This window comes from Oncorhynchus mykiss, chromosome 17 (genome assembly GCF_013265735.2).
Source record: "Oncorhynchus mykiss isolate Arlee chromosome 17, USDA_OmykA_1.1, whole genome shotgun sequence".
Taxonomy (NCBI): Eukaryota; Metazoa; Chordata; class Actinopteri; order Salmoniformes; family Salmonidae; genus Oncorhynchus; species Oncorhynchus mykiss.
Genome location: NC_048581.1, coordinates 39,647,346 through 39,673,336, shown reverse-complemented (window position 1 = coordinate 39,673,336; position 25,991 = coordinate 39,647,346). Strand labels below are relative to the sequence as shown.

The following is a 25,991-nucleotide window of genomic DNA, read 5'->3' as shown; positions in this document are numbered from 1 at the left end:
TCCCATTCAGAGCGAGTGTGTGTGTATGCGCATACAAGCACTTGCACAGCATCAGCCTCAGGCTAGTAGGCATTGTATATAACAGCGTTTCCCATCAGTGTCATTCAAAACATGTTAATTTAAAAAAAATATTGGTGGGGGGGGGGGTATATTGACTTTGTATTTTATCTTTGACTGGCATTCTATCCCCCACCCAGCAACTCCACTCCCACTCGTCTCCAGTTCTACATCCACAGTTGTATCCGTATGAATTTCTTGCACAGAATGTTTTTTTTACTAGATTTTGGAAAAGTACCTGTGGCAGTTATTCTAACATCTTCAACGTGTGCCTCGTAATTCGATAAGAATACAACGTGTGCCACAGCGCCGATATGTACTTCGGCGCTGTGATAAGGACCTGATTACGAGACTGGTATTGGCTAATAAGAATTGAGATATCTGAGAGAGCCATGCGAGTGAAAAGTGATTCGGAGCACGGCAACTGGCAGCTGGGAATTATAATAATTAAATTCAACCCAAGGGCACAATGGTCACTTTGGCCGCAAGGTATGGATTTTTTGGGGGAGGGGGCATTACGGCCACACAATTGAAGGCCTGGTGTAGACTACATTTGTGTCGTATTCTCTATGGTATAATACTTTAATATTAATTAAATAATTAATAATATTTTGTAAAGTGGTTCCTTGCATCATACAATGATGAAAAAAATGACTTAGTCACGAACGCTCAGTGTCACATTTATTTATTTTCATAGCGATAGCAGACAATATTTGTGTGCTTTGTTTTCATTTTCGCCATGAATTAAATATTGAGATAGATTAAAATGGCTGGAAATTGCTAGGGACTTCATGATATGGTCACGATACTTAGCCGCCAATACAATGTATTGCGATTCTCACGATTCTATATGTATTGCGATTTGATGTTCCAAACATATTGCTCACTGTCTGCTGCAGAAGGACAAGAGAGCGCATGATCAGTCATGCAAATAACATGCATAAAATGTATGCATGCCGCAAAATGTACAGTGCCTTGCGAAAGTATTCGGCCCCCTTGAACTTTGCGACCTTTTGCCACATTTCAGGCTTCAAACATAAAGATATAAAACTGTATTTTTTTGTGAAGAATCAACAACAAGTGGGGCACAATCATGAAGTGGAACGACATTTATTGGATATTTCAAACTTTTTTAACAAATCAAAAACTGAAAAATTGGGCTTGCAAAATTATTCAGCCCCTTTACTTTCAGTGCAGCAAACTCTCTCCAGAAGTTCAGTGAGGATCTCTGAATGATCCAATGTTGACCTAAATGACTAATGATGATAAATACAATCCACCTGTGTGTAATCAAGTCTCCGTATAAATGCACCTGCACTGTGATAGTCTCAGAGGTCCGTTAAAAGCGCAGAGAGCATCATGAAGAACAAGGAACACACCAGGCAGGTCCGAGATACTGTTGTGAAGAAGTTTAAAGCCGGATTTGGATACAAAAAGATTTCCCAAGCTTTAAACAGCCCAAGGAGCACTGTGCAAGCGATAATTTTGAAATGGAAGGAGTATCAGACCACTGCAAATCTACCAAGACCTGGCCGTCCCTCTAAACTTTCAGCTCATACAAGGAGAAGACTGATCAAAGATGCAGCCAAGAGGCCCATGATCACTCTGGATGAACTGCAGAGATCTACAGCTGAGGTGGGAGACTCTGTCCATAGGACAACAATCAGTCGTATATTGCACAAATCTGGCCTTTATGGAAGAGTGGCAAGAAGAAAGCCATTTCTTAAAGACATCCATAAAAAGTGTTGTTTAAAAGTTTGCCACAAGCCACCTGGGAGACACACCAAACATGTGGAAGAAGGTGCTCTGGTCAGATGAAACCAAAATTGAACTTTTTGGCAACAATGCAAGACGTTATGTTTGGCGAAAAAGCAACACAGCTGAACACATCATCCCCACTGTCAAACATGGTGGTGGCAGCATCATGGTTTGGCCTGCTTTTCTTCAGCAGGGACAGGGAAGATGGTTAAATTTGATGGGAAGATGGATGGAGCCAAATACAGGACCATTCTGGAAGAAAACCTGATGGAGTCTGCAAAAGACCTGAGACTGGGACGGAGATTTGTCTTCCAACAAGACAATGATCCAAAACATAAAGCAAAATCTACAATGGAATGTTTCAAAAATAAACATATCCAGGTGTTAGAATGGCCAAGTCAAAGTCCAGACCTGAATCCAATCGAGAATCTGTGGAAAGAACTGAAAATTGCTGTTCAAATGCTCTCCATCCAACCTCACTGAGCTCGAGCTGTTTTGCAAGGAGGAATGGGAAAAAATGTCAGTCTCTCGATGTGCAAAACTGATAGAGACATACCCCAAGCGACTTACAGCTGTAATCGCAGCAAAAGGTGGCGTTACAAAGTATTAACTTAAAGGGGCTGAATAATTTTCCACGCCCAATTTTTCAGTTTTTGATTTGTTAAAAAAGTTTGAAATATCCAATAAATGTCGTTCCACTTCATGATTGTGTCCCACTTGTTGTTGATTCTTCACAAAAAAATACAGTTTTATATCTTTATGTTTGAAGCCTGAAATGTGGCAAAAGGTCGCAAAGTTCAAGGGGGCCGAATACTTTCGCAAGGCACTGTATGTGTGGCACAAAATGTATGCGAGGCGCAAAACATCAAATGTATGCACGCATGAGTGTGGAAAACATGTTGGCTCACCATTTTAAAAAAAGATGCAGAACATGCTATAGGATGAAAAATACCATTGTTTTAGCGCAGGTACAGCTGACTAGCGCTAGCCAATGCTGCTTAGAAAAAAATAATGTTGATATGTGACACTTTTCAGTAACTAGGCATATGTTGCGGGTCACTACTTCACAGGGGAGCCGTTTGAACATAAACTTTTTTTTTTTTAATCAAAATGCGTTTTTTTTGGCTGAAATCCCTTATCTAACGTGACCTTTCATGTGCCTTAACAAACTTGTATGCCATCTGTAAATACTAATACAATTGTTAAATTACAAGCCTAGTTGGTTTAGCCACAGAAAAAGTTAGCAACCTTCCCGCTAGCCATGATTGGCTGAGATAATGAGTGGGCTGGACATGCCGAGAGATGAGTTTGGATTGATCTGCCATATAGCACGCTTCTATCTATTTGAGCTGGTCAGTATGTCTATGTAATCCTGTCTAATGTGGCTTTTTTTTAAATGTATCGCGTAGTAAAACTGCATAAGCCTAATGTCAAGTTAAATTATACTGTTAGATAGCTAATGTTAGCTGGCTGGCTCGCTAGCTAACATTAAGTGTATGCTCTCCACTTTCTGGAGGACCGAGTTTTGAAATCAGTGGAATTCGAGTATGATAACTAAGGAGATGGAGAAAACCCCAGTCTCCGGATTACATCTTCAAACTAAGGGTAGCCATGGTATCCGACAGGAGACGTGTCCATCCATTATGTTTACGGGTAGCTACATTAAGATAGTACACGTTTCAAACGACAGAAAGTGGTTTCATTTCAAGTTAGTGTACTGTTAGCTAGCTAGCGTGTTAGCTAACGTTACGTGTATGATCTTATTATTCGTATCTCAGAGCCATTTGCTTGACTAGTTATAGCCTAATGTTATCTTGCCGACATTGAACCTGGTTGGTTAGCTACATGCAGACTCATGCAGGGTAGTAACATCATGAATTAGGATTATGGTTAATTGTTTAGCTAGCTAACTATATGTCTTAACAAGACTCCACTATGCAATTATCCATTTCAATAGAATTCACTCTGGATATCAACAGTTGTTGCAGTGACATTTACCAGCTAGAAAATCTATTTCAGACCACAGGTAAGATAGTCTAGATAGTCAAATTTTCAGATATTAAACATTTCTAATTTTCCCAAAGTAGTTTCATTTCAAGTTAAAGTGTACTGTTAGCTAGCTAATGTTAGCTGGCTGGCTGGCTCGCTAGCTAACGTTATGCGTATGATCTTATTACTCATATCTCAGAGCCATTTGCTTGACTAGCTAGCTAATATTGAACCTGGTTGGTTAGTTACCTGCAGATTCATGCAGGGTAGTAACGTCATGAGTTGGGATTATGGTTCATTGTTTACCCAGCTAGCTACATGTCTTAACCTTTCTGATCTCCCCATCCCGGATCCGGGATCGTGAATACAGACTCAAGCTCATTACCATAACGCAACGTTAACTATTCATGAAAATCGCAAATGAAATGAAATAAATATGCTAGCTCTCAAGCTTAGCCTTTTGTTAACAACACTGTCATCTCAGATTGTCAAAATATGCTTCTCAACCATTGCAAAACAAGCATTTGTGTAACAGTATTGATGGCTAACGTAGCATTTAGCATTAGCATTCAGCTGGCAACATTTACACAAAAAAACAGAAAAGCATTCAAATAAAATCATTTACCTTTGAAGAACTTCAGATGTTTTCAATGAGGAGACTCTCAGATAGCAAATGTTCAGTTTTTCCTGAAAGATTATTTGTTTAGGACAAATCGCTCCGTTTTCTGCGTCACGTTTAGCTATGAAAAAACCCCTGTATCCAGGATTGTGTAAATCTATCAGCAAGCTCATTAGCATAACACAACGTTAACTATTTATGAAAATCGCAAATGAAATGAAATAAATATGCCATCTCTCAAGCTTAGCCTTTTGTAAACAACACTGTCATCTCAGATTTTCAAAATATGCTTCTCAACCATAGGAAAACAATCATTTGTGTAAAAGTAGCTAGCTAGCGTTAGCATTTCGCGTTAGCATTTAGCGTTAGCATTAGCGTTAGCATCCAGCACGCAACATTAACAAAAACATAAAAGCCTTCAAATAAAATCATTTACCTTTGAAGAACTTCTGATGTTTTCAATGAGGATACTCTCAGTTAGATAGCAGATGCTCAGTTTTTCCAAAAAGATTCCTTGTGTATTAGAAATAGCTCAGTTTTATACATCACATTTGGCTACCAAAAAAAATCCGAAAATTCAGTCCTCAAAACGCGAACTTTTTTCCAAATTAACTCCATAATATCGACTGAAAATATGGCAAACGTTGTTTAGAATCAATCATCAAGGTGTTTTTCACACATCTCTTCATTGATACATCGTTCTTGGACACATGCTTTCTCCCCTGAATCAAATGGTAAAGTAGAAGCAGCTGGCAATTGCGCACCGAATTCGACGCCGGACACCAGGCGGACACTTGGAAAATGTAGTCTCTTATGTTCAATCTTCCAATGATATGCCTACAAATACGTCACAATGCTGCTAAGACCTTGGGCGAACGACAGAAAGTGTAGGCTCATTCGTTGAGCAAGCACAGCCATATAAGGAGAGAATGGAAAACAGAGCTTCAGAAATTCTGCTAATTCCTGGATGATGCATCATCTTGGTTTCGCCTGTAGAATGAGTTCTGGGGCACTTACAGACAAAATCTTTGCAGATTCTGAAACTTCAGAGTGTTTTCTTTCCAAAACTGTATGCATAGTCGAGCATCTTTTCGTGACAAAATATCGCGCTTAAAACAGGAACGTTTTTTATCCAAAAATGAAATAGCGCCCCTAGAGCTCTAACAGGTTAACAAAAGACTCATCTGAGTGTGCCAGAGCACAGAAAACTGTTGAATTTAGGAATGCTCAACACCCGTTGAATAGGGCCGGTGTCAGTCAACATTGGCAAAAAATAGTAATTAAATTGTTGCCAGATGCACAGTTACAGTCACCAATGCTCTGGATAACAGCCTAACCAGCTCTGCTAGGGCGAATAAAATGGTCTGAGTGGGGTGCTCTCATTTGTGTCTGGAAGTAGCTAGCAAGCTAGCCAATATTAGCTTGGGTGCTTGACTGCCAGGTCCGAACGTTCAGGTCAACCATTCTCAAATTGGCCAGAGCGAGCGATTCTCAAATTGGCCAGTGTGAGCTCTGAACACTCCGAGAGCGAAACGCTCTGAATTTACGAACCGACAATCTGACAACACAGTTGCAGTCACCAACGTTCTGGATAACATAAAAGCCTAACCAGCTTCGCTAGGGCAAGTAATGTTCTCTCATTTGTGTCTGGAAGTAGCTAGCAAGCTTGGGTGCTTGACTGGTGTTGTTAGTACAGAATGCTCGGATCAACGCTTAAAGAGATGGGTGGGGCTGAAGCTTAAGAGGGTGGGAGCGATGCTGAATGGTTGTAGACAAAGGGCTCTCTAGTAGTAGTACCAAAACATTCAAAGGCCAAGTTTTTCAACTTCCAAAGCAAAATTACTTCCCCAAAAATGTATGATATACCATTTTGCAGCTCTGAGTCTACTTTTATCCAATGAAAAAAATAAATAAAAATTGTAGCAATTTTTGCTTAATAACACCGATTTCAGCGGTCGGTCACATATATGTAACTATTGATTTTTCCCCCATCACTAAAATACACCTACAACAAGCTGAGAAAATCCTCTATCCAACTGGATTTTAAAAATGTTATACAACTCAGGACACTTTTTTCTACCCAGGCACTTTTTTGGGGTGTAAAGAAGAGAGAGTGGTTCGCTTGACAAAGTAGCAGGCCCCAGTGAAACGGGTACAGTGTCAGGTAAGCAGACACTTAGAACCGAGACCTCTAGAGGGCGTAGTTCTTCTTGACATTGTGTATTTCCTCTAGGTATCAATGCAATCAGCCCAGCCGTTAATACACTCGTGTCCCCTGGGGACCGGATTGTACATAAAACGTCCTATCAGGCTGTAAAGTCTTCCTCAAGTAGATTTAAAGAAGGGCCACAAAAAAAATACAAAAATGCATACCGTCTTAATAAAACAATGTTCCACCACCATGATATGGGGTTAGCTACTTCTGGACGTTGTGTACAGCAGGGGTAAACAGACTGGTGGAAAGTGATTGGTTGAACACTGTACATAACACAGTAGCCACCCTGGCATGGTGGTGGAAATTGTGTTTTATTAATAATAAGGAAAGCCATTAAAGCTAGGAGGAAACCGATGCCTTTGCAGCCTGAATGGATTATGTTTTATGTACTCACTGGTTACGGGGGGTTAGGAGTGTATTGCTGGCTATGGTATTTGCTTTGGGACCAGATGACCAAAGACCAGGCAACGTATACTTTACTGAACTTTGGGGCTAGCAGACACTTTCATTACAGGAATCATGAGGATAATGTACTTTACTGTTTGACCAAATCGGCAGGTATCCTAGTGGTTAGAGCGTTGGGCCAGTAACCGAAAGGTTGCTTGATCGAATCCCCGAGCCGACAAGGTAAAAATCTGTCATTCTGCCCCTGAGCAAGGAAGTTAAACCCACTGTTCCCTGGGCGCCAAAGACGTGGATGTCGATTATGGCAGCCCCCTGCACCTCTGATTCAGAGGTGCAGAGACACGCGTCTCAATAAACTGTGCATCTCAAAAAAACGCTCGGGAGTTGTGGATACATCTTGTTACTTGAAAGAAGAAATATCATACAAATGGAGTAAGATGATTCATTAAGCAACTTTATCACCCTTGATAAGGATATACACCTTGATGAGGAGACTATTTAGAGCATGCTGTCATTATTGGATCACACAACAATAATATGGAACAATAACATGAAGGAAAAAGTTGTTTATGGCCAGCCATAATGACAGGAATTGCAATATAAGAATGTTTAAGTAAGCTTACTGTAGAATGCTGGGTTTAAAAGGCCTTTGAGACAATTAAGACCTATGGTTTTGACACACAGTAGATACATTTGTTGACACAAGGGCCCCTTTCTCTGATTGAGACATCCATGCTACATAGTTTCCCATTCAACGCAGCACAATACAAATCAAGTTGAGCACTTCTGTGGTGTGCGTTTAACAAACGTTTTGCGGGGGTCACACTTCAAAAGCTCCATGTGGATCACCAACTAAGCTTGTAAATGACACATTAGGGATTTTAGGTATCCTGTGGCAAAATGTTTCCTTTCAGTCTAGCCAAAGTGGATTTCCACATTGCCTTTTGTGCTGCGCTGTTTACAATTATAGGGAAAAGCCTCTGTCAGGGTACTGTGACTGTCTGAACGGGGGTTGTTTGTCGCCCACTACTGATCCCCTTGCTGACTTGCAGTCCGACTGGTAAAAAATATGTTGTGGCAGCAAATAGCCGTGTTAATGAAGCCAGGAAGGCTCTGGGTAGAGTTGTCTCCTTCAATGAACGGCACCGGTTTGAGAACACAGCTGTTGGCCCAGGGAGAAATATAGACGGCCATACCGCTAGCCAACAGAAAGCACTGCAATGAGATGTTCTGTCTGCATAAATGTTCTGCAGAACTGCCTGGATTCTCAACTGATTTCAATATTATTATTTTTTACTGAGGATCACTTGTATTAAAATTTGAATAAATCTTGATTCCAAGTAGTGCAGGGATGTCAAACTAATTTTGCCGTGGGGGCCACATTCAGTCTTCACCTAGGTGAGGGATGGGCAATTATGATGGTGGGGGCCACAAGAAATCTGAACACATCATGAGGGGCCACAGTGGCAATGGTCAGCATACCCACTAGGGCTGTCCCTGAAAAAATAAATAAAAACATTGGTAGATCGAGAGTCATCTGTTAAATATGTATTTTTCCCTACATAGACATATGTAGGCTAATGAGCTTGTCTGATGCTTTAAGCACACTGTGATTAAATAATTAAACATGACTCAAGAGGGAGCCAGAGATCAAGATAGCCTAACCAGAAGGAAAAAACCTGTTCCTCCAAATATTCTGCCGTTAAGCTCCTGAAGTTGCCGATAATAGGCTACCTTTTCCATTTGGAGGGCCAATTTATCTTAACATGTCTACCGATCTGCGTGCCAGTTGTGATTGTCATAACTTTTTGTGGAACAGTTTCATTTAGTTTAAAATAAAGTATTTGTATCTCAAAATAAATGTGGTTAATCAAAATTCTAAAAGTAACTTCTATTGACATTGCCAATTATGCCAAAATATTCTCGCCCCAGTGAGCTCCAGACAGACACAGCTGTAGGATATTTGCGCAAGGGATAGGCCCATTTTATAATGTTTCCACCAGATCAAAGCATGACATTTTCCCCCTTTCACACTGAATCTAAAAAAGAGCTGTAAAGATTTTTGGATGGATGTAAAAAATAAATAAAAAACTTTTTACTTGCTTATTTTAGTTTTAAATTGAATTGTACAGTATAAAACAATCCGAATGGAGAACAAACCATTGAGATCACTTAGAATGTATGTGTTGCCACCCCAGGGTCACACACTACTCATAAAAGAGCATTTAGAACTTTTATTATTCAAAAACATAAAAATACCATCATACCGTAGTTTAGGCTCCGGATTACTAGTTAAGGTAGACATGATACTCTAATTGTCCCTATACTCATCACGAGGTTGGTACAACCTAGCTTATGAATGAAAGTTTACAATGTAGGTGCACAGGTCAAGAGAAAATGTAGAAATCAAGGTAACAGTGACACATCCAATACCGCCTTGCACTCTTGCCTGCATCTAGCTGATCTAGGGTGTAATAATTAGTCCAACAGTTGCAAATGAGAGTTTCTATTGGACAAATTCAGGTATGTTTATCCAAATTTTGTTCAGTTTTCTTCCGTTTAAGAAACGATTTAACAGAATCCGTGGAATGAATACACCCCTGATCACATGCAAATGCAGTTCACTTTCATAGCAGCCACATACAAACAGCATGATAATTTTTGTTCGTTGTATAATTCCAACTCGCATCCATGCACTCTCCTCCTCTCCCTCACCTTTTCCCTTCGCTTGTGGACTTCAGTGCACAACACATCCGCTGTCTGTGACCAGGATATAAAACATTTTCAAGCCACACCATATCCGCTACACACAGCAAATATGGTGATGACAATGTAGGCTAACGTCATATTCAACATAGCTACTAGAACTAACGCATTAGTAAACACACTACAATCATGCAGTACAGGTGTACAATTAGCAAGAAGATCAGTAGTTACCAAAAGCTTACATTGACTTGGAAGAGTTCCAGTGTTGGATAGCCATAGCCAACATAGCATCACTCTCCGTTTGAGCCAGGTGTTTGAGTAGGCTAAACTAGTTCGCTGCATTCACTAGCTAAGTGAAAAAAATACACACACACACATATATATATATATATATAGCTAGCGCTCTCTCCCACTTCTCCTTAATTTTTAAATAAAAACATTTGTTAAAACTGTTCAACTACTGTCTCTATCTCCGAGTCAACTACTCACCACATTTTATGCACTGCAGTGCTTGCTAGCTGTAGCTTATGCTGACAACATCTCAATTCATGCTGTAAGAGCTCTGATACGTTGGAGGACGTCCTCAAGAAGTTGTCATAATTACTGTGTAAGTCTATGGAAGGGGGTGAGAACCATGACCCTCCTAGGTTTTGAATTTAAGTCAATGTACACAGAGGAGGACAGAAACGAAACGGTGCTACCCTACAGAGTGCGGTTGAAGCTACTGTAGACCTTCATTGCAAACTGTGTTTTTGAATCAATTATTTGGTATAATATTATCTAAAAAGGATAGCTTTTTTAATGTTTCACTATTTTTATGAAATTCACTGAAGAGGATGGACCTCCCCTTCGTCCTCTAAGGAGCCTCCACTGATCTAAAGACCTGCATCACTATACTGAGAGTGTTGCAGTTTCTAAAAGGCCTTATTTGGAGCCTTTGTTCATATTTTTCAGGACCCACATACTGCACAAGGATGAGGAGGAAGTGATTCACTGTTTGGGGTAAGTTTATCAAAAACAACAGAAATCACAAGAAAGGTACATGGACCCTTCTATAACATGCAATTTACATCAAGCATTTAGATTTGGTTGTAAATATAAAATAAAAAGAACTTCTCCTTTAAATACAGTGGGGCAAAAACGTATTTAGTCAGCCACCAATTGTGCAAGTTCTCCCACTTAAAAAGATGAGAGAGGCCTGTAATTTTCATCATAGGTACACTTCAAATATGACAGACAAAATGAGGACAAAAAATCCAGAAAATCACATTGTAGGTTTTTTTAATGAATTTATTTGCAAATAATGGTGGAAAATAAGTATTTGGTCAATAACAAAAGTTTCTCAATACTTTGTTATATACCCTTTGTTGGCAATGACAGAGGTCAAACGTTTTCTGTAAGTCTTCACAAGGTTTTCACACACTGTTGCTGGTATTTTGGCCCATTCCTCCATGCAGATCTCCTCTAGAGCAGTGATGTTTTGGGGCTGTTGCTGGGCAACACGGACTTTCAACTCCCTCCAAAGATTTTCTATGGAGTTGAGATCTGGAGACTAGCTTGGCCACTCCAGGACCTTGAAATGCTTCTAATGAAGCCACTCCTTCGTTGCCCGGGCAGTGTGTTTGGGATCATTGTCATGCTGAAAGACCCAGCCACGTTTCATCTTCAATGCCCTTGCTGATGGAAGGAGGTTTTCACTCAAAATCTCACGATACATGGCCCCATTCATTCTTTCCTTTACACGGATCAGTCGTCCTGGTCCCTTTGCAGAAAAACAGCCCCAAAGCATGATGTTTCACCCCCATGCTTTACAGTAGGTATGGTGTTCTTTGGATGCAACTCAGCATTCTTTGTCCTCCAAACACGATGAGTTGAGTTTCTACCAAAAAGTTCTATTTTGGTTTCATCTGACCATATGACATTCTCCCAATCTTCTTCTGGATCATCCAAATGCTCTCTAGCAAACTTCAGACGGGCCTGGACATGTACTGGCTTAAGCAGGGGGACACGTCTGGCACTGCAGGATTTGAGTCCCTGGCAGCGTAGTGTGTTACTGATGGTAGGCTTTGTTACTTTAGTCCCAGCTCTCTGCAGGTCATTCACTAGCCCCCCCCCCCCCCCCCCGTGTGGTTCTGGGATTTTTGCTCACCGTTCTTGTGATCATTTTGACCCCACGGGGTGAGATCTTGCGTGGAGCCCCAGATCGAGGGAGATTATCAGTGGTCTTGTATGTCTTCCATTTCCTAATAATTGCTCCCACAGTTGATTTCTTCAAACCAAGCTGCTTACCTATTGCAGATTCAGTCTTCCCAGCCTGGTGCAGGTCTACAATTCTGTTTCTGGTGTCCTTTGACAGCTCTTTGGTCTTGGCCATAGTGGAGTTTGGAGTGTGACTGTTTGAGGTTGTGGACAGGTGTCTTTTATACTGATAACAAGTTCAAACAGGTGCCATTAATACAAGTAATGAGTGGAGGACAGAGGAGCCTCTTAAAGAAGAAGTTACAGGTCTGTGAGAGCCAGAAATCTTGCTTGTTTGTAGGTGACCAAATACTTATTTTCCACCATATTTTGCAAATAAATTAATAAAAAATCCTACAATGTGATTTTCTGGATTTTTTTTTCTCATTTTGTCTGTCATAGTTGAAGTCTACCTATGATGACAATTACAGGCCTCTCATCTTTTTAAGTGGGAGAACTTGCACAATTGGTGGCTGACTAAATACTTTTTTGCCCCACTGTAATTCAGTAATTCCTCAAAAAAATTGCACTGTTTTTATCAACAGCAGAAGACTAGATAGATAACGGTGAACCGCAGCGAACATAAGGAGATTTTTATTTTTCATTTGCACCAACAAAGAAAAAGGGAAATAATATTGTCAAAGTAATGGATTACTTAAATTGAAAAACTCAGGGATGCAAACTGGTGAGGGCCCAAAAAGGTGACACTTTTTATTTGCACTGAAACATGCAAAAACATCCCTGTTAGGGGGAAATGCAGGTTAACTAATTAAACAACAAAGAATATGATCTACATGATCAGTCTCTGTGTGTAAAATAAAAAGTGGTTACTGTGAACCTAACTAAAAATGTAAGTATTGAGAAAAAAACAATACACTCGTCATATTGCAGTTAGCCATGACAGCCTTTATAATAGAACACGTGTTCTATTATAAAAGGCTGTCTTAATTAAAGTAGAAAGTCGATCAAGTGCACAAGGCTACCTGTGTGCGAAAATAACGTTCACCGAGTAAAAAATAGTATATTCCCCCCTCACTCTCTCACACACACACACTACAATGTGCCAGCAGAGCCGGATACCCTTTGTTGGCATAATTGATCTCTTTCAGGCAGAGAGTACACCTGGCATACCCCTTTTTATCCTTTCACCTCAATAGTGGCATCCAGCTTAAGCCAGGCCCAGCTCCAGCTACACTTGATCCCTGAATCCACTTGTTTAATAAGCAACACCTAATTTTCCCCTAATTCTCTCATTCTGAAAATGGGTTATATACTGCCGTGTGTGCTCACGTGTGAAATTGCGTCATTCTACAACTTGTTTATTTTTTAAATAGAATTAATCCGCTCAATTTTGCGAGTTGTTTGGCAAATGTAGGTGTTTTAGAAACCTTAGAATCTGCTCTTTTTGAACTGCATGAACCTCTGTAGGATGATTTGAAAAAGTTATGGTAAGCGCAGTTCCCTTTGTCAAATACACACCCTGCACAGTCTCTTCATTCACAAGACAATTGATAATATTGTCACATTTGACTACTGTCAATTTAATCTTCTCTTCAGCCTTCATCTTTTATTATAGGCCTATGTGTGAAATAATTTTTTATATAGTTTAGGTGTAGTTTTAATGGGCCATTGTCAGATGGCAGCCAACTGTCGGGTGAAAGGAGGGCAGGGAGAAAAAAATGTAATGTCCTCCTAAAACTCTGATATCAAGATTCTAACAACGATATTGTGTTGAATAGACTTATTTAGGATAAGTCAAGGACAGGGGGGACATGACTTTAAAAATGGCAGAGTAATTTAAAAAAGTAATTCTAGTGTTAGACGCCTCACTCAAACACAAGGTAGGTTAGGAAGGACCTGACATATAGTACCTGCTAGTAACATCTAAATAGGGAATACATGGACAATGGTTGTAAACCATAGCACTCATTCAGGCCTACAAACTCCCTGGCTTGGTAGGGTTGCACAATTCCTTCAACCAGGATTTATGCAAAACCTGGGAACTTTGGTTAAGTTTACGTAATTTTGCTACCGTACGTCCTGGTGAGATCAACATATACGTACGTACCTGAGACGTTGATTGAGGTGCCGGCGTCGATGACACCGCTATTTGGCCGGACGCAGTACCGGCGCGGGGCTGTCGTCTTGACTTTGAAGCACACATTCCTGTCTGTGGGGTTGGAGAGCTTTAAGGTTGTGTTGACCACATCCGAGAAGGGACCTGTGGTGGGAGAAGAAGGTTTTATCAAATAAAAATAAAAACTTTACAGAGGTAGGCTTATACACTGACAGAGAAAATATTGGAGACTATCTTAAAAGGTAGAGTCAGTAATAGCATTTTACAATTTTAAAACACAATAGAAATCTAACAAGACTGCCACTAGCGGATTTTACCAATATGGGCATGCCTCATTCTTTGCTTTGAGACAGTGAGGGGCAGTGAGGGGCACAAGGCTATCGCATTCTATAACATCTGGATTCATGGGTGGTAACGATGACAGAAAAATAAGAGTATAAAATTGCCACAAGCAGACAGACTACTGCATGTGAAAGATGCAAACTGTAGAGAAAACATGATGGGCTAATCAAATGAATAGGGTTACTGAATCAACACATCAAAGGCATAAAAATGTGCTGGATCGCCATTGAGGAAGGGGGGAGTTTGAAGAGAGAAAGGGAAGTAACAATACAAAAATCATGATTAAAGCGATTCACATTACGCAATGGTAGAGGAACATATCTTAAGGACAACAAGTCTGAATACTAGTCTTTCAAAAAAAAAGAATAGCAGGCCTACTTTTGAGCTATAATGGCCTATGCTTTTCACTGGGGACATCAATGAACTGTGTTAATGACCCACATCCCAACAATGACGGCTTCACTGAAATGGCAGTAGTCCTAATCATCAAATTATTATCTGGGGCTAGGCTTCTTCTAATTCTCACTCTCTTGGAGGACCTGAGCCCTAGGACCATGCCTCAGGACTACCTGGCCTGAGGACTCCTTGCTGTCCCCAGTCCACCTGGCCGTGCTGCTACTCGTTTCAACTGTTCTGCCTGCGGCTATGGAACCCTGACCTGTTCACCAGACATGTTACCTGTCCCAGACCTGCTGTTTTCAACTCTCTAGAGACAGTAGGAGCGGTAGAGATACTCTGAATGATCGGCTATGAAAAGCCAACTGACATTTTCTCCTGAGGTGCTGACCTGTTGCACCCTCGACAACCACTGTGATTATTATTATTTGACCCTGTTCGTCATTTATGAACATCTTGGCCATGTTCTGTTATAATCTCCACCCAGCACAGCCAGAAGAGGACTGGCCACCCCTCATAGCCTGGTTCTTCTCTAGGTTTCTTCCTAAGGTCTGGCCTTTCTAGGGGGGTTTTCCTAGCCACCGTGCTTCGACACCTGCATTGCTTGTTGGCTGTTTGGGGTTTTAGGCTGGGTTTCTGTACAGCACTTTGTGACATCAGCTGATGTAAGGGCTTTATAAATAAATTTGATTGATTCACACGTTTGAGGTGTATGGATCTTGACACATTAGGCCAGAAGCGCACACCAAATTGCAACCCCAGCCTTTTGTCATTGCCTGAATAATAATACAGTAACCTCACTATACTAACCTCACTAATATCAGTCAATAACAACCATTCTTGCTACTGTCAAAAACGTTCAAAGAGAAAGCACAGACTGTGTCACGTCAAACACATCTCCCCTTGATTTTAATAAGTAGAGCAGCTGATGCTATTAAGGCCATGACTAGCCTAATTAGAAAACAGTTTTCATGCCAACCACATCCTTGGGTCCTTTGTCTAGAGTTCCATTAATTCCGCGGCGGTAGCGAACAATGAACAATCAATATCCAAGTCCTCTTAAAAAATAAAAATAAATAAACAAGAGTAATACAAGAGCAGCTTTTTAACTTCAAGAAAGGATTAGCTATCAGTTGTATTATGACTAATAGCTCTCGTGCTACAGAACAATAAAACATGGGCCTAGGCATACTAGGTTCAGTGGCATCTAAGAGAATGCCTAAGATCTTGTAGAGAAATAACATCAGTAGCATCTTGAACGAAGACACTGGTGCCACAGCGACAGAAATGTGGCCTTTTTAATTTATTAGGCCCATCAAAAATAAAAAGTTGCTTAAACCGTATAGTCTAAAACATGTAGCCTGGGCCCCTATCTTAAGAAAAGTCGGCTATGGAGGAGAATTAGGAAGGACGTAGCTGGTTGTAACGGTAACCCAGCCAGATGCAGTGAAAATAGATCAAATTAATTTGGTATATTGTAACATATTATTTCTTTATTTCATTTGGTCAAAACTATGTGGAATACTTTGAATCGCTAAGGAATCCAACTACCTTCAATTTGTTTCTAATAGTCTACAAATAGCCTAGACAAGGTAGGCTAATGGCTGTCCTTGAAGAACAAGAGGATATTTGAGGCAACAGGGGCGTAGGAAGGAACACTACTAGCCTCACGCCACTACATCCAACCAGATCCTTTCTTTACTTAGCCATCTCTGTCAAATCCCTCTGCACAGACAGACTTCAAGTTCACACCCAGCTTGATCAAGTACCTCACAGAGAACGCTAGCCTACAGGAATGCCAACACTAAGTCAAATCTGATTTCAAAATGATATTGCACCACCCGAGTTGTTTCACTGAAGAGTGACCTTCCATTGTAATTCCACGTGCCTGTTGTGGAATTGCTCAATATCAAACCACTTTTGTTTTACAACTCTGAATCATGATGGTTGCATTAAGTGGGTGAACTCACAAGCCAGACCACAAAATGATATCCTCAACAGAATGACTCAGGTCAGCTACACTTTTGTTTCTGTGAAACCAGTTTGATAGGAAGCAAAAGCCTTCGGAAAGCACTTGGCCATATGACATTGAGCAACATACAGCTGTACAGGATTTAACTCCTCAACTGGATTTACAAACTAGCCTTAAAACATTCCACAGGACCTCAGAGTACACTTTGCACTAAAAGGAAGAACATGAGAGATTCGAGGGATGATAAATTATCAGGGTCTGAAAGACTCCATTTCAGGCTACCAAAATAAAACACACCTGCCTTCTAGCTGGTATAGAGGAGGAAGGCCTTGCATTTGAGGGAAAGATGGATGCATTGTGAATGGAAATGTGGAAGTGAGCTGCCTCAGTCAGAATTAGCACATACACTAAGATTCTAGATAAAGTTCCACACCACAAATGTCCACAGCAACTGACACTTCCCTTTGCACACTGAGTCAAGACAGAGGTGAAATTCAGAACCTCACAATTGGTGAAACATTGCTTTCAATTAAACAACTCATTCAGCTAACTCCTGTGTAGTTGATCTACAACTTCCTGAAAGTGCCTTGGGATACTTTCCAACTGGCAGAAAAACTGGCAGCGACAAAAATAGAGTTCTGAAGGATATATATTTGATGCTGCCATGTTGTCTGAAGGGTGTGTTTTAAGAGAGAGCAAGACTGTTTGGTACCTTGAATGTGCAGTTCCAAATGTACATTTTTACAGATTAAGTTGATTTACACTACCGGGCAAATAATTTAGAACACCTACTCATTCAAGGGTTTTTCTTTATTTTTTACTATTTTAGAATAATAGTGAAGACATAAAAACTATGAAATAACACATATGGAATCATGCAGCAACCAAAAAAGTGTGAAATCAAAACATATTTTATATTTGACATTTTTCAAATAGCCACCCTTTGCGTTGATGGCAGCTTTGCAACACTCTTGGCATTCTCTCAACCAACTTCACCTGGAATGCTTTTCCAACAGTCTTGAAGGTGTTCCCACATATGCTGAGCACTTGTTGGCTGCTTTTCCTTCACTCTGCGGTCTGACTCATCCCAAACCATCTGAATTTGGTTGAGGTCTGGGTATTGTGGAGACCAGGCCATCTGGTGCAGCACTCCATCACTCTCCTTCTTGGTCAAATAGCCCTTACACAGCCTGGAGGTGTGTTGGGTCACTGTCCTGTTGAAAAACAAATAGTCCCACTAAGCGCAAACCAGATGGGATGTCGTATCGCTGCAGAATGCTGTGGTAGCCATGCTGGTTAAGTGTGCCTTGAATTCTAAATAAATCACAGACATTGTCACCAGAAGAGTACCCCCACACCATAACAAATCCATGCTTTACGGTGGGAAATACACATGCAGAGATCATCCGTACACCCACACCGCGTCTCACAAAGACATGGCGGCCGGAACCAAAAATCTCAAATTTGGACTCCAGACCAAAGGACACATTTCCACTGGTCTAATGTCCATCGCTCGTGATTTTGGCCCAAGCAAGTCTCTTCTTATCATTGGTGTCCTTTAGTGGTTTCTTTGCAGCAATTCGACCATGAAAGCCTTATTCACACAGTCTCCTCTGAACAGTTGATGTTGAGATGTGTCTGTAACTTGAACTTCATGGAGCATTCATTTGAGCTGCAATTTCTGAGGCTGGTAACTCTAATGAACTCTGGTAACTCTAATGAATACCCTCTGCTGCAGAGGTAACTCTGGGTCTTCCATTCCTGTGGCAGTCCTCATGAGAGCCAGTTTCATCATAGCGCTTCATGGTTTTTGCGACTGCACTTGAAGAAACTTCTTGACATTTTCCGTATTGACTGACCTTCATGTCTTAAAGTAATGATGGACTGTTGTTTATCTTTGCTTATTTGAACTGTTCTTGAAATAATATGGACTTGGTCTTTTACCCAACAGAGATATTGTCTGTATACCACCCATACCTTGTCACAACACAACTGATTGGCTCAAACACATTAAGAAGGAAAGAAATTCCACAAATAAACTTAAGGCACACCTGTTAATTGAAATGCATTCCAGGTGACTACCTCATGAAGCTGGTTGAGAGAATGCCAAGAGTGTGCAAAGCTATCATCAAGGCAAAGAGTGGCTATTTGAAGAATCTCAAATATAAAATATATTTTGATTTGCTTAACACTTGTTTGGTTACTACATGATTCCATATGTGTTATATCATAGTTTTGATGTCTTCACTATTATTCTACAATGTAGAAAATAGTAAAAATAAAGAAAAACCCTTGAATGAGTAGGTGTTCTAAAACTTTTGACCGGTAGTGTTTAAAGATGCTCTAGCTCATTGGTGAACACTTGAGCCCAAAAGGACCACAGCAGAATTTGTTGTCACCAAAGGCCTACCTTTCAATGGGCAATTCTAGCCTAAGATGCTAGGTGATTTGATTCTCTGTCCAGAAAGACTTTAATGAATCACAATCAATTAAGTGTTACAGCGCAATGGAAACTGACATGCTTATAAATATGCCATGTGTGGAGCATTTCATAAAAATAAACTGTGTGTAGGCCTAATATAGTTTACCTTAATACAGATCTATCACAAATAAATTGTAAATTCCCCCCTTCCATCTGCTCACTCGAATGTCCCGCTCCAGTTACAGCCATGGCCACTGCGCTGTCACTACTTTACCAATGTACTGTACGTCAGTGAATTATGAAGTCTTCAAGACTGGAATTGAGCTCATCCGACTCTGGGTAAGTAGAACGGCTGCCTTCACTGCCAAAATCTTGTAATGTGGTTGTTATCAGCTGTGTGTGCAGGGCAGGAAACTATCTCGTGAGTGCTGAGCAGCAGCCAAACAGAGCAGTATCTATGGGTAACATTACTCACATGCAGAGCAGGGGACAGACAGACGAGCAGGGGACAGCCAGACGAGCAGCTAATGGAGGAAGATATTTCTGATTTCTGCATGTAAAAATGAGCAAGGGACGGGAGTGATTTTTATCAGGATGGGACAGGAAAGTTCCTGGATTATAGAACTGTTGCGAGATCAGGATAGTACGGGAAAATTTGACAAGACGGGAATGGATTTTCACTCCCATGTCAACCTCCATCTCAGACTACTCACCCCACTAGGCTATACATAGAAAATCACTACTAGTAGGCCTAATCAAAAATGTATAAATGAAAAGCTTAGTTCAGGTGTGTTGTAATGTTCTCGAAATATGGCCATAATTTAAAGGAAATATATTGGAAATCATTTCTTAGGCCCTGGGTTCCCAAACTTTTTCATGTAGAGGACCCCTAAATAACAAAAATAATAACAACAGGCTTATAGGAGAGGCCTATGATTGTGCATTGCCTGACAGAAGTCTTGACTTTCTTGTGATTTAAATATTGGTATGAGTAAAACAAAAATTATGTCACTTGCAATGAGCCAAGACAAATAAAGAGCCTACCCACACAACAAGCAGGGCAGTTATAGCAATGGATTATATTGGCTTGACATGTCTACCAAGGCCGTGGGGCATCTCAAAATGTCTGTAGAAAGGCACTAATACAACAGGTACAGATGAAAGGCTATTTATTATTTTGGATCTCAAAAATGACCTAAAATTAATTAGTGATAATGCTTCAGGAAACATACAGAAGCTCTTACTCAGTGGGTCAATAAATTCATATGTACCTGGACACATTGTAATTCTTAGGATGCTCAGTACAAACTGTCCATATAGCACCCTGAGCCATATTGTGCTCCTTACCACACCTGGTCACCGATGAGAAAAACCTCCAGATATAAATGGTATTTCATGCCTAGTTCCACCTGAAAGCTGGCAAGCCATTAGAATGACAGCTAGCGAATGAACAAGTTAGCTACTCGCTAGCTAGGACACAAACTACTGTTAGCGTGCTATCATTATGCTTGAAAGTAGGGGCAATCATCTGGCATTCATTGCTAGCTTGCTAGCTCAAAGGGCTACCTACACTGACATTATGTTGTCAGTCAAGCACGATAATAAAACGACTGACTGGCCTACTGGAACGCTATTCCACAATGCACGTGAAACATAATGCACCAACGTTAGCTAAGTAGTTAAAATACTAGGTCAACTAGACATTATTAATAGCGCCAAAGACCTGTCAGGGCGCTGCAGTTACAACGTTAGTTAGCTTTTTTTTCCAGCAGGCCTGCCTGGTCAAGGTAACGTAAACTTGCTAAAACGTTGGCTAGCTAGGGAACGCAGGTCAATGTTAATTCGAAATGATTATCCTCCTTAATTCACTATTAAGATTTTACAAATGAAGGGAATGATGTGCCCCCCCTCATTACGCTGGGCCTGTTACTACCTCCCCCCTCCCTTCAGAGTTGGGCCCTCCCCTCAGTCTCTTACCTCGGAATTTCAGTTCGTGCTGTGGCTCCAAGAGCAGGACCTGATCTTGCCTGGCCATGTCCCAGCGGTTCCAAGGGGGTAGCTCAATGTAAATGGTTTCCGTAGATTACTCTGTTATGGTGATGTTAACTAGTGTTATGTTTAGAGTTAGTATTATGCTAATTAGTTATGCCTATCCAGTCCCCCGGTCACCGCAATTAGACAGGGTGCTACTAGCGGCTGTTGTGATGATGATGATGATGATGATGATGCAGCAGGAAGGGAGTGAGAGTGAGAGAGGCTTCGTGCGACGTCACTGACCCTGCATAGCCACTCAATTGTAATGGCGTCTTTTTGTAGGCACTAACTCCTTCATGGTACGTTTGTCAAAGCCTATGGGAAAATTAATGGGTTATTTGGAGGGGTTTTGGGATAAACGCCAAAAATGATGGTCTGTGGTAAACACAAGCTTAAGAGATCTAATACGTTTTGTTCTATGAGATAAACTTCATCAACTAATGTCACTTTTTGTGAATTTTGAAGCATTTGTGTAATCAAAATTCTATATAGCTCGCAAGCTTGTAGTCCTAAAAACGGAAATGAGGTAAGGCTACCTCTGGTTCGTTCAGCCGTTCCTATGGGGAAAATGAATAATGAATGGGGAAAGAATAGGGTTTAGGACGCCGAAAAGAAGGTCTGAGGTTAACACAGGCTTAGGAGATCTTATATGTTTTGTTCTACGAGATAATATCAGTCAGTTAACATGACCTTTATGAATTATGAAGCCTTTATTGTGCTTCTTTTGATTACATTAATGCTTAAAAATTCACAAAAAGTGACGTTAGCTGATGAAGATGATCTCATAGAACAAAACCTATAAGATTTCCTAAGCCTGTGTTTACCACAGACCTTATTTTCTTAGTTTATCCAAAAACTCCATTAATTTCCACATAGGCTTCGTCCAAAGAACCATGGCAGAGTTAGTGCTAACAAAAATACACCATTACTATTGCTCTCTATGAGGAGTGAAGCGGGGATGCGAGGAGTACAGGCAGAGACAGTACTGTAGGTAAGTACAGGCAGTACAAGTTTAGAAACTCTGTGGTACAAGCGAGAGGGAGTATTCTTCTCCTTTAAATTTATTGGCGGATCGCATCCAACTAAGGTGTATACACCGCCACCTACTGTATTTATACAAAAAGGGGAGGGGAATAGGATGGGGATAAGGGAAGAAAAATATTCCTATCGAATAACCCTACACCCATTAAAACCTCACCGCTTTTCCACTACTTGGCCCTATCTGATCCTACACCAGGCCGGCAGCCTGGGAGGATGGGATACTATCGTTCAACACACTCTTCTGCAGTAAAATCTCGTACACCCAAGAACTTCTCTGCAGCTGCCACCACAAAATCTATTTTCTGTGATTCCATTCCATTTCTGCGGTACAGTTGATAATCATGGCTATGAACGCTAAGAACACAGTCTTACTGAAACACGTTATTCCTATCCCTCTCTATTGGCCTCGGCCTACTCACAGGGAGCCTCTTAAGATCCCTCGCTCTGGACCCATCTTCCTCTACTACTCTCTTCACTGCCTCAGCATACGACACCTTCTGTACTACTCTGATCCTGGCAACCGGCTCAAACTGCCTTTCTCTCACTGGACACTCCAGCACATGGGTAATCCTACAGTTAACACATACAGCTTTTTCTTCTCACATATAGGAATCTCCCTTCTACACACTGATGCTTGTCACATATGGATAGGTGCACTGACAATGTGTTGTTTTTACAGGGTCAGCCATAGTAGTAGTTTCTATTCCGCAACAAAGCCTCCTTCACTCACGCCGCCAAACTTACCCTAGTAAAACTGACTATCCTAACGATCCTCGACTTCGGCGATGTCATCTACAAAATAGCTTCCAATACTCTACTCAAATCAAATCAAATCAAATTTTATTTGTCACATACACACATGGTTAGCAGATGTTAATGCGAGTGTAGTGAAATGCTTGTGCTTCTAGTTCCGACAATGCAGTAATAACCAACAAGTAATCTAACTAACAATTCCAAAACTACTGTCTTATACACAGTGTAAGGGGATAAAGAATATGTACATAAAGATATATGGATGAGTGATGGTACAGAGCAGCATAGGCAAGATACAGTAGATGGTATCGAGTACAGTATATACATATGAGATGAGTATGTAAATAAAGTGGCATAGTTAAAGTGGCTAGTGATATATGTATTACATAAGGATGCAGTAGATGAAATAGAGTACAGTATATACGTATACATATGAGATGAATAATGTAGGGTATGTAAACATTATATTAGGTAGCATTGTTTAAAGTGGCTAGTGATATATTTTACATAATTTCCCATCAATTCCCATTATTAAAGTGGCTGGAGTTGAGTCAGTGTGTTGGCAGCAGCCACTCAGTGTTAGTGATGGTTGTTTAACAGTCTGATGGCCTTGAGATAGAAGCTGTTTTTCAGTCTCTCGGTCCCAGCTTTGATGCACCTGTACTGACCTCGCCTTCTGGATGATAGCGGGGTGAACAGGCAGTGGCTCGGGTGGTTGTTGTCCTTGATGATCTTTATGGCCTTCCTGTGACATCGGGTGGTGTAGGTGTCCTGGAGGGCAGGTAGTTTGCCCCCGGTGATGCGTTGTGCAGACCTCACTACCCTCTGGAGAGCCTTACGGTTGTGGGCGGAGCAGTTGCCGTACCAGGCGGTGATACAGCCCGCCAGGATGCTCTCGATTGTGCATCTGTAGAAGTTTGTGAGTGCTTTTGGTGACAAGCCGAATTTCTTCAGCCTCCTGAGGTTGAAGAGGCGCTGCTGCGCCTTCTTCACGATGCTGTCTGTGTGAGTGGACCAATTCAGTTTGTCTGTGATGTGTATGCCGAGGAACTTAAAACTTACTACCCTCTCCACTACTGTTCCATCGATGTGGATAGGGGGGTGTTCCCTCTGCTGTTTCCTGAAGTCCACAATCATCTCCTTAGTTTTGTTGACGTTGAGTGTGAGGTTATTTTCCTGACACCACACTCCGAGGGCCCTCACCTCCTCCCTGTAGGCCGTCTCGTCGTTGTTGGTAATCAAGCCTACCACTGTTGTGTCGTCCGCAAACTTGATGATTGAGTTGGAGGCGTGCGTGGCCACGCAGTCGTGGGTGAACAGGGAGTACAGGAGAGGGCTCAGAACGCACCCTTGTGGGGCCCCAGTGTTGAGGATCAGCGGGGTGGAGATGTTGTTGCCTACCCTCACCACCTGGGGGCGGCCCGTCAGGAAGTCCAGTACCCAGTTGCACAGGGCGGGGTCGAGACCCAGGGTCTCGAGCTTGATGACGAGCTTGGAGGGTACTATGGTGTTGAATGCCGAGCTGTAGTCGATGAACAGCATTCTCACATAGGTATTCCTCTTGTCCAGATGGGTTAGGGCAGTGTGCAGTGTGGTTGAGATTGCATCGTCTGTGGACCTATTTGGGCGGTAAGCAAATTGGAGCGGGTCTAGGATGTCAGGTAGGGTGGAGGTGATATGGTCCTTGACTAGTCTCTCAAAGCACTTCATGATGACGGAAGTGAGTGCTACGGGGCGGTAGTCGTTTAGCTCAGTTACCTTAGCTTTCTTGGGAACAGGAACAATGGTGGCCCTCTTGAAGCATGTGGGAACAGCAGACAGGTATAGGGATTGATTGAATATGTCCGTAAACACACCGGCCAGCTGGTCTGCGCATGCTCTGAGGGCGCGGCTGGGGATGCCGTCTGGGCCTGCAGCCTTGCGAGGGTTAACACGTTTAAATGTCTTACTCACCTCGGCTGCAGTGAAGGAGAGACCGCATGTTTTCGTTGCAGGCCGTGTCAGTGGCACTGTATTGTCCTCAAAGCGGGCAAAAAAGTTATTTAGTCTGCCATCAATCCACGGTTTCTGGTTAGGGAACGTTTTAATCGTTGCTATGGGAACGACATCTTTATCGCACGTTCTAATGAACTCGCACACCGAATCAGCGTATTCGTCAATGTTGTTATCTGACGCAATACGAAACATATCCCAGTCCACGTGATGGAAGCAGTCTTGGAGTGTGGAATCAGCTTGGTCGGACCAGCTTTGGACAGACCTCAGCATGGGAGCTTCTTGTTTTAGTTTCTGTCTGTAGGCAGGGATCAGCAAAATGGAGTCATGGTCAGCTTTTCCAAAAGGAGGGCGGGGCAGGGCCTTATATGCGTCGCGGAAGTTAGAATAACAATGATCCAAGGTTTTTCCAGCCCTGGTTGCGCAATCGATATGCTGATACAATTTAGGGAGTCTTGTTTTCAGACTAGCCTTGTTAAAATCCCCAGCTATAATGAATGCAGCCTCAGGATGTATGGATTCCAGTTTGCAAAGAGTCAAATAAAGTTCGTTCAGAGCCATCGATGTGTCTGCTTGGGGGGGAATATATACGGCTGTGATTATAATCGAAGAGAATTCTCTTGGTAGATAATGCGGTCAACATTTGATTGTGAGGAATTCTAAATCAGGTGAACAGAAGGATTTGAGTTCCTGTATGTTTCTGTGATCACACCACGTCTCGTTAGCCATAAGGCATACGCCCCCGCCCCTCTTCTTACCAGAAAGATGTTTGTTTCTGTCGGCGCAATGCATGGAGAAACCCGCTGGCTGCACCGCCTCCGATCTCCTCTGTCTCTCCAGTGAGCCATGTTTCCGTGAAGCAAAGAACGTTACAGTCTCTGATGTCCCTCTGGAATGCTACCCTTGCTCGGATTTCATCAACCTTGTTGTCAAGAGACTGGACATTGGCGAGAAGAATGCTAGGGAGTGGTGCAC

At 41.6% G+C, this 25,991-nt stretch overlaps 1 protein-coding gene across 1 annotated transcript in view; it reads right to left on the bottom strand.

Annotated features, from left to right (window-relative positions):
- Window positions 1–21,473, bottom strand: part of LOC110493884 (vesicle-associated membrane protein-associated protein B) — a 44,163-nt gene extending 22,690 nt beyond the window's left edge. Inside the window, exons 1-2 of the mRNA XM_021568444.2 lie at window positions 21,174–21,473; window positions 14,056–14,208 (exon numbers count right to left, since the gene is read on the bottom strand). Coding sequence (XP_021424119.2) covers window positions 14,056–14,208; window positions 21,174–21,231 — 211 coding nt within the window. The 5' untranslated portion in view covers window positions 21,232–21,473. The remainder of the gene's footprint in view (window positions 1–14,055; window positions 14,209–21,173) is intronic.
- Window positions 21,474–25,991: the final 4,518 nt, after the last annotated feature.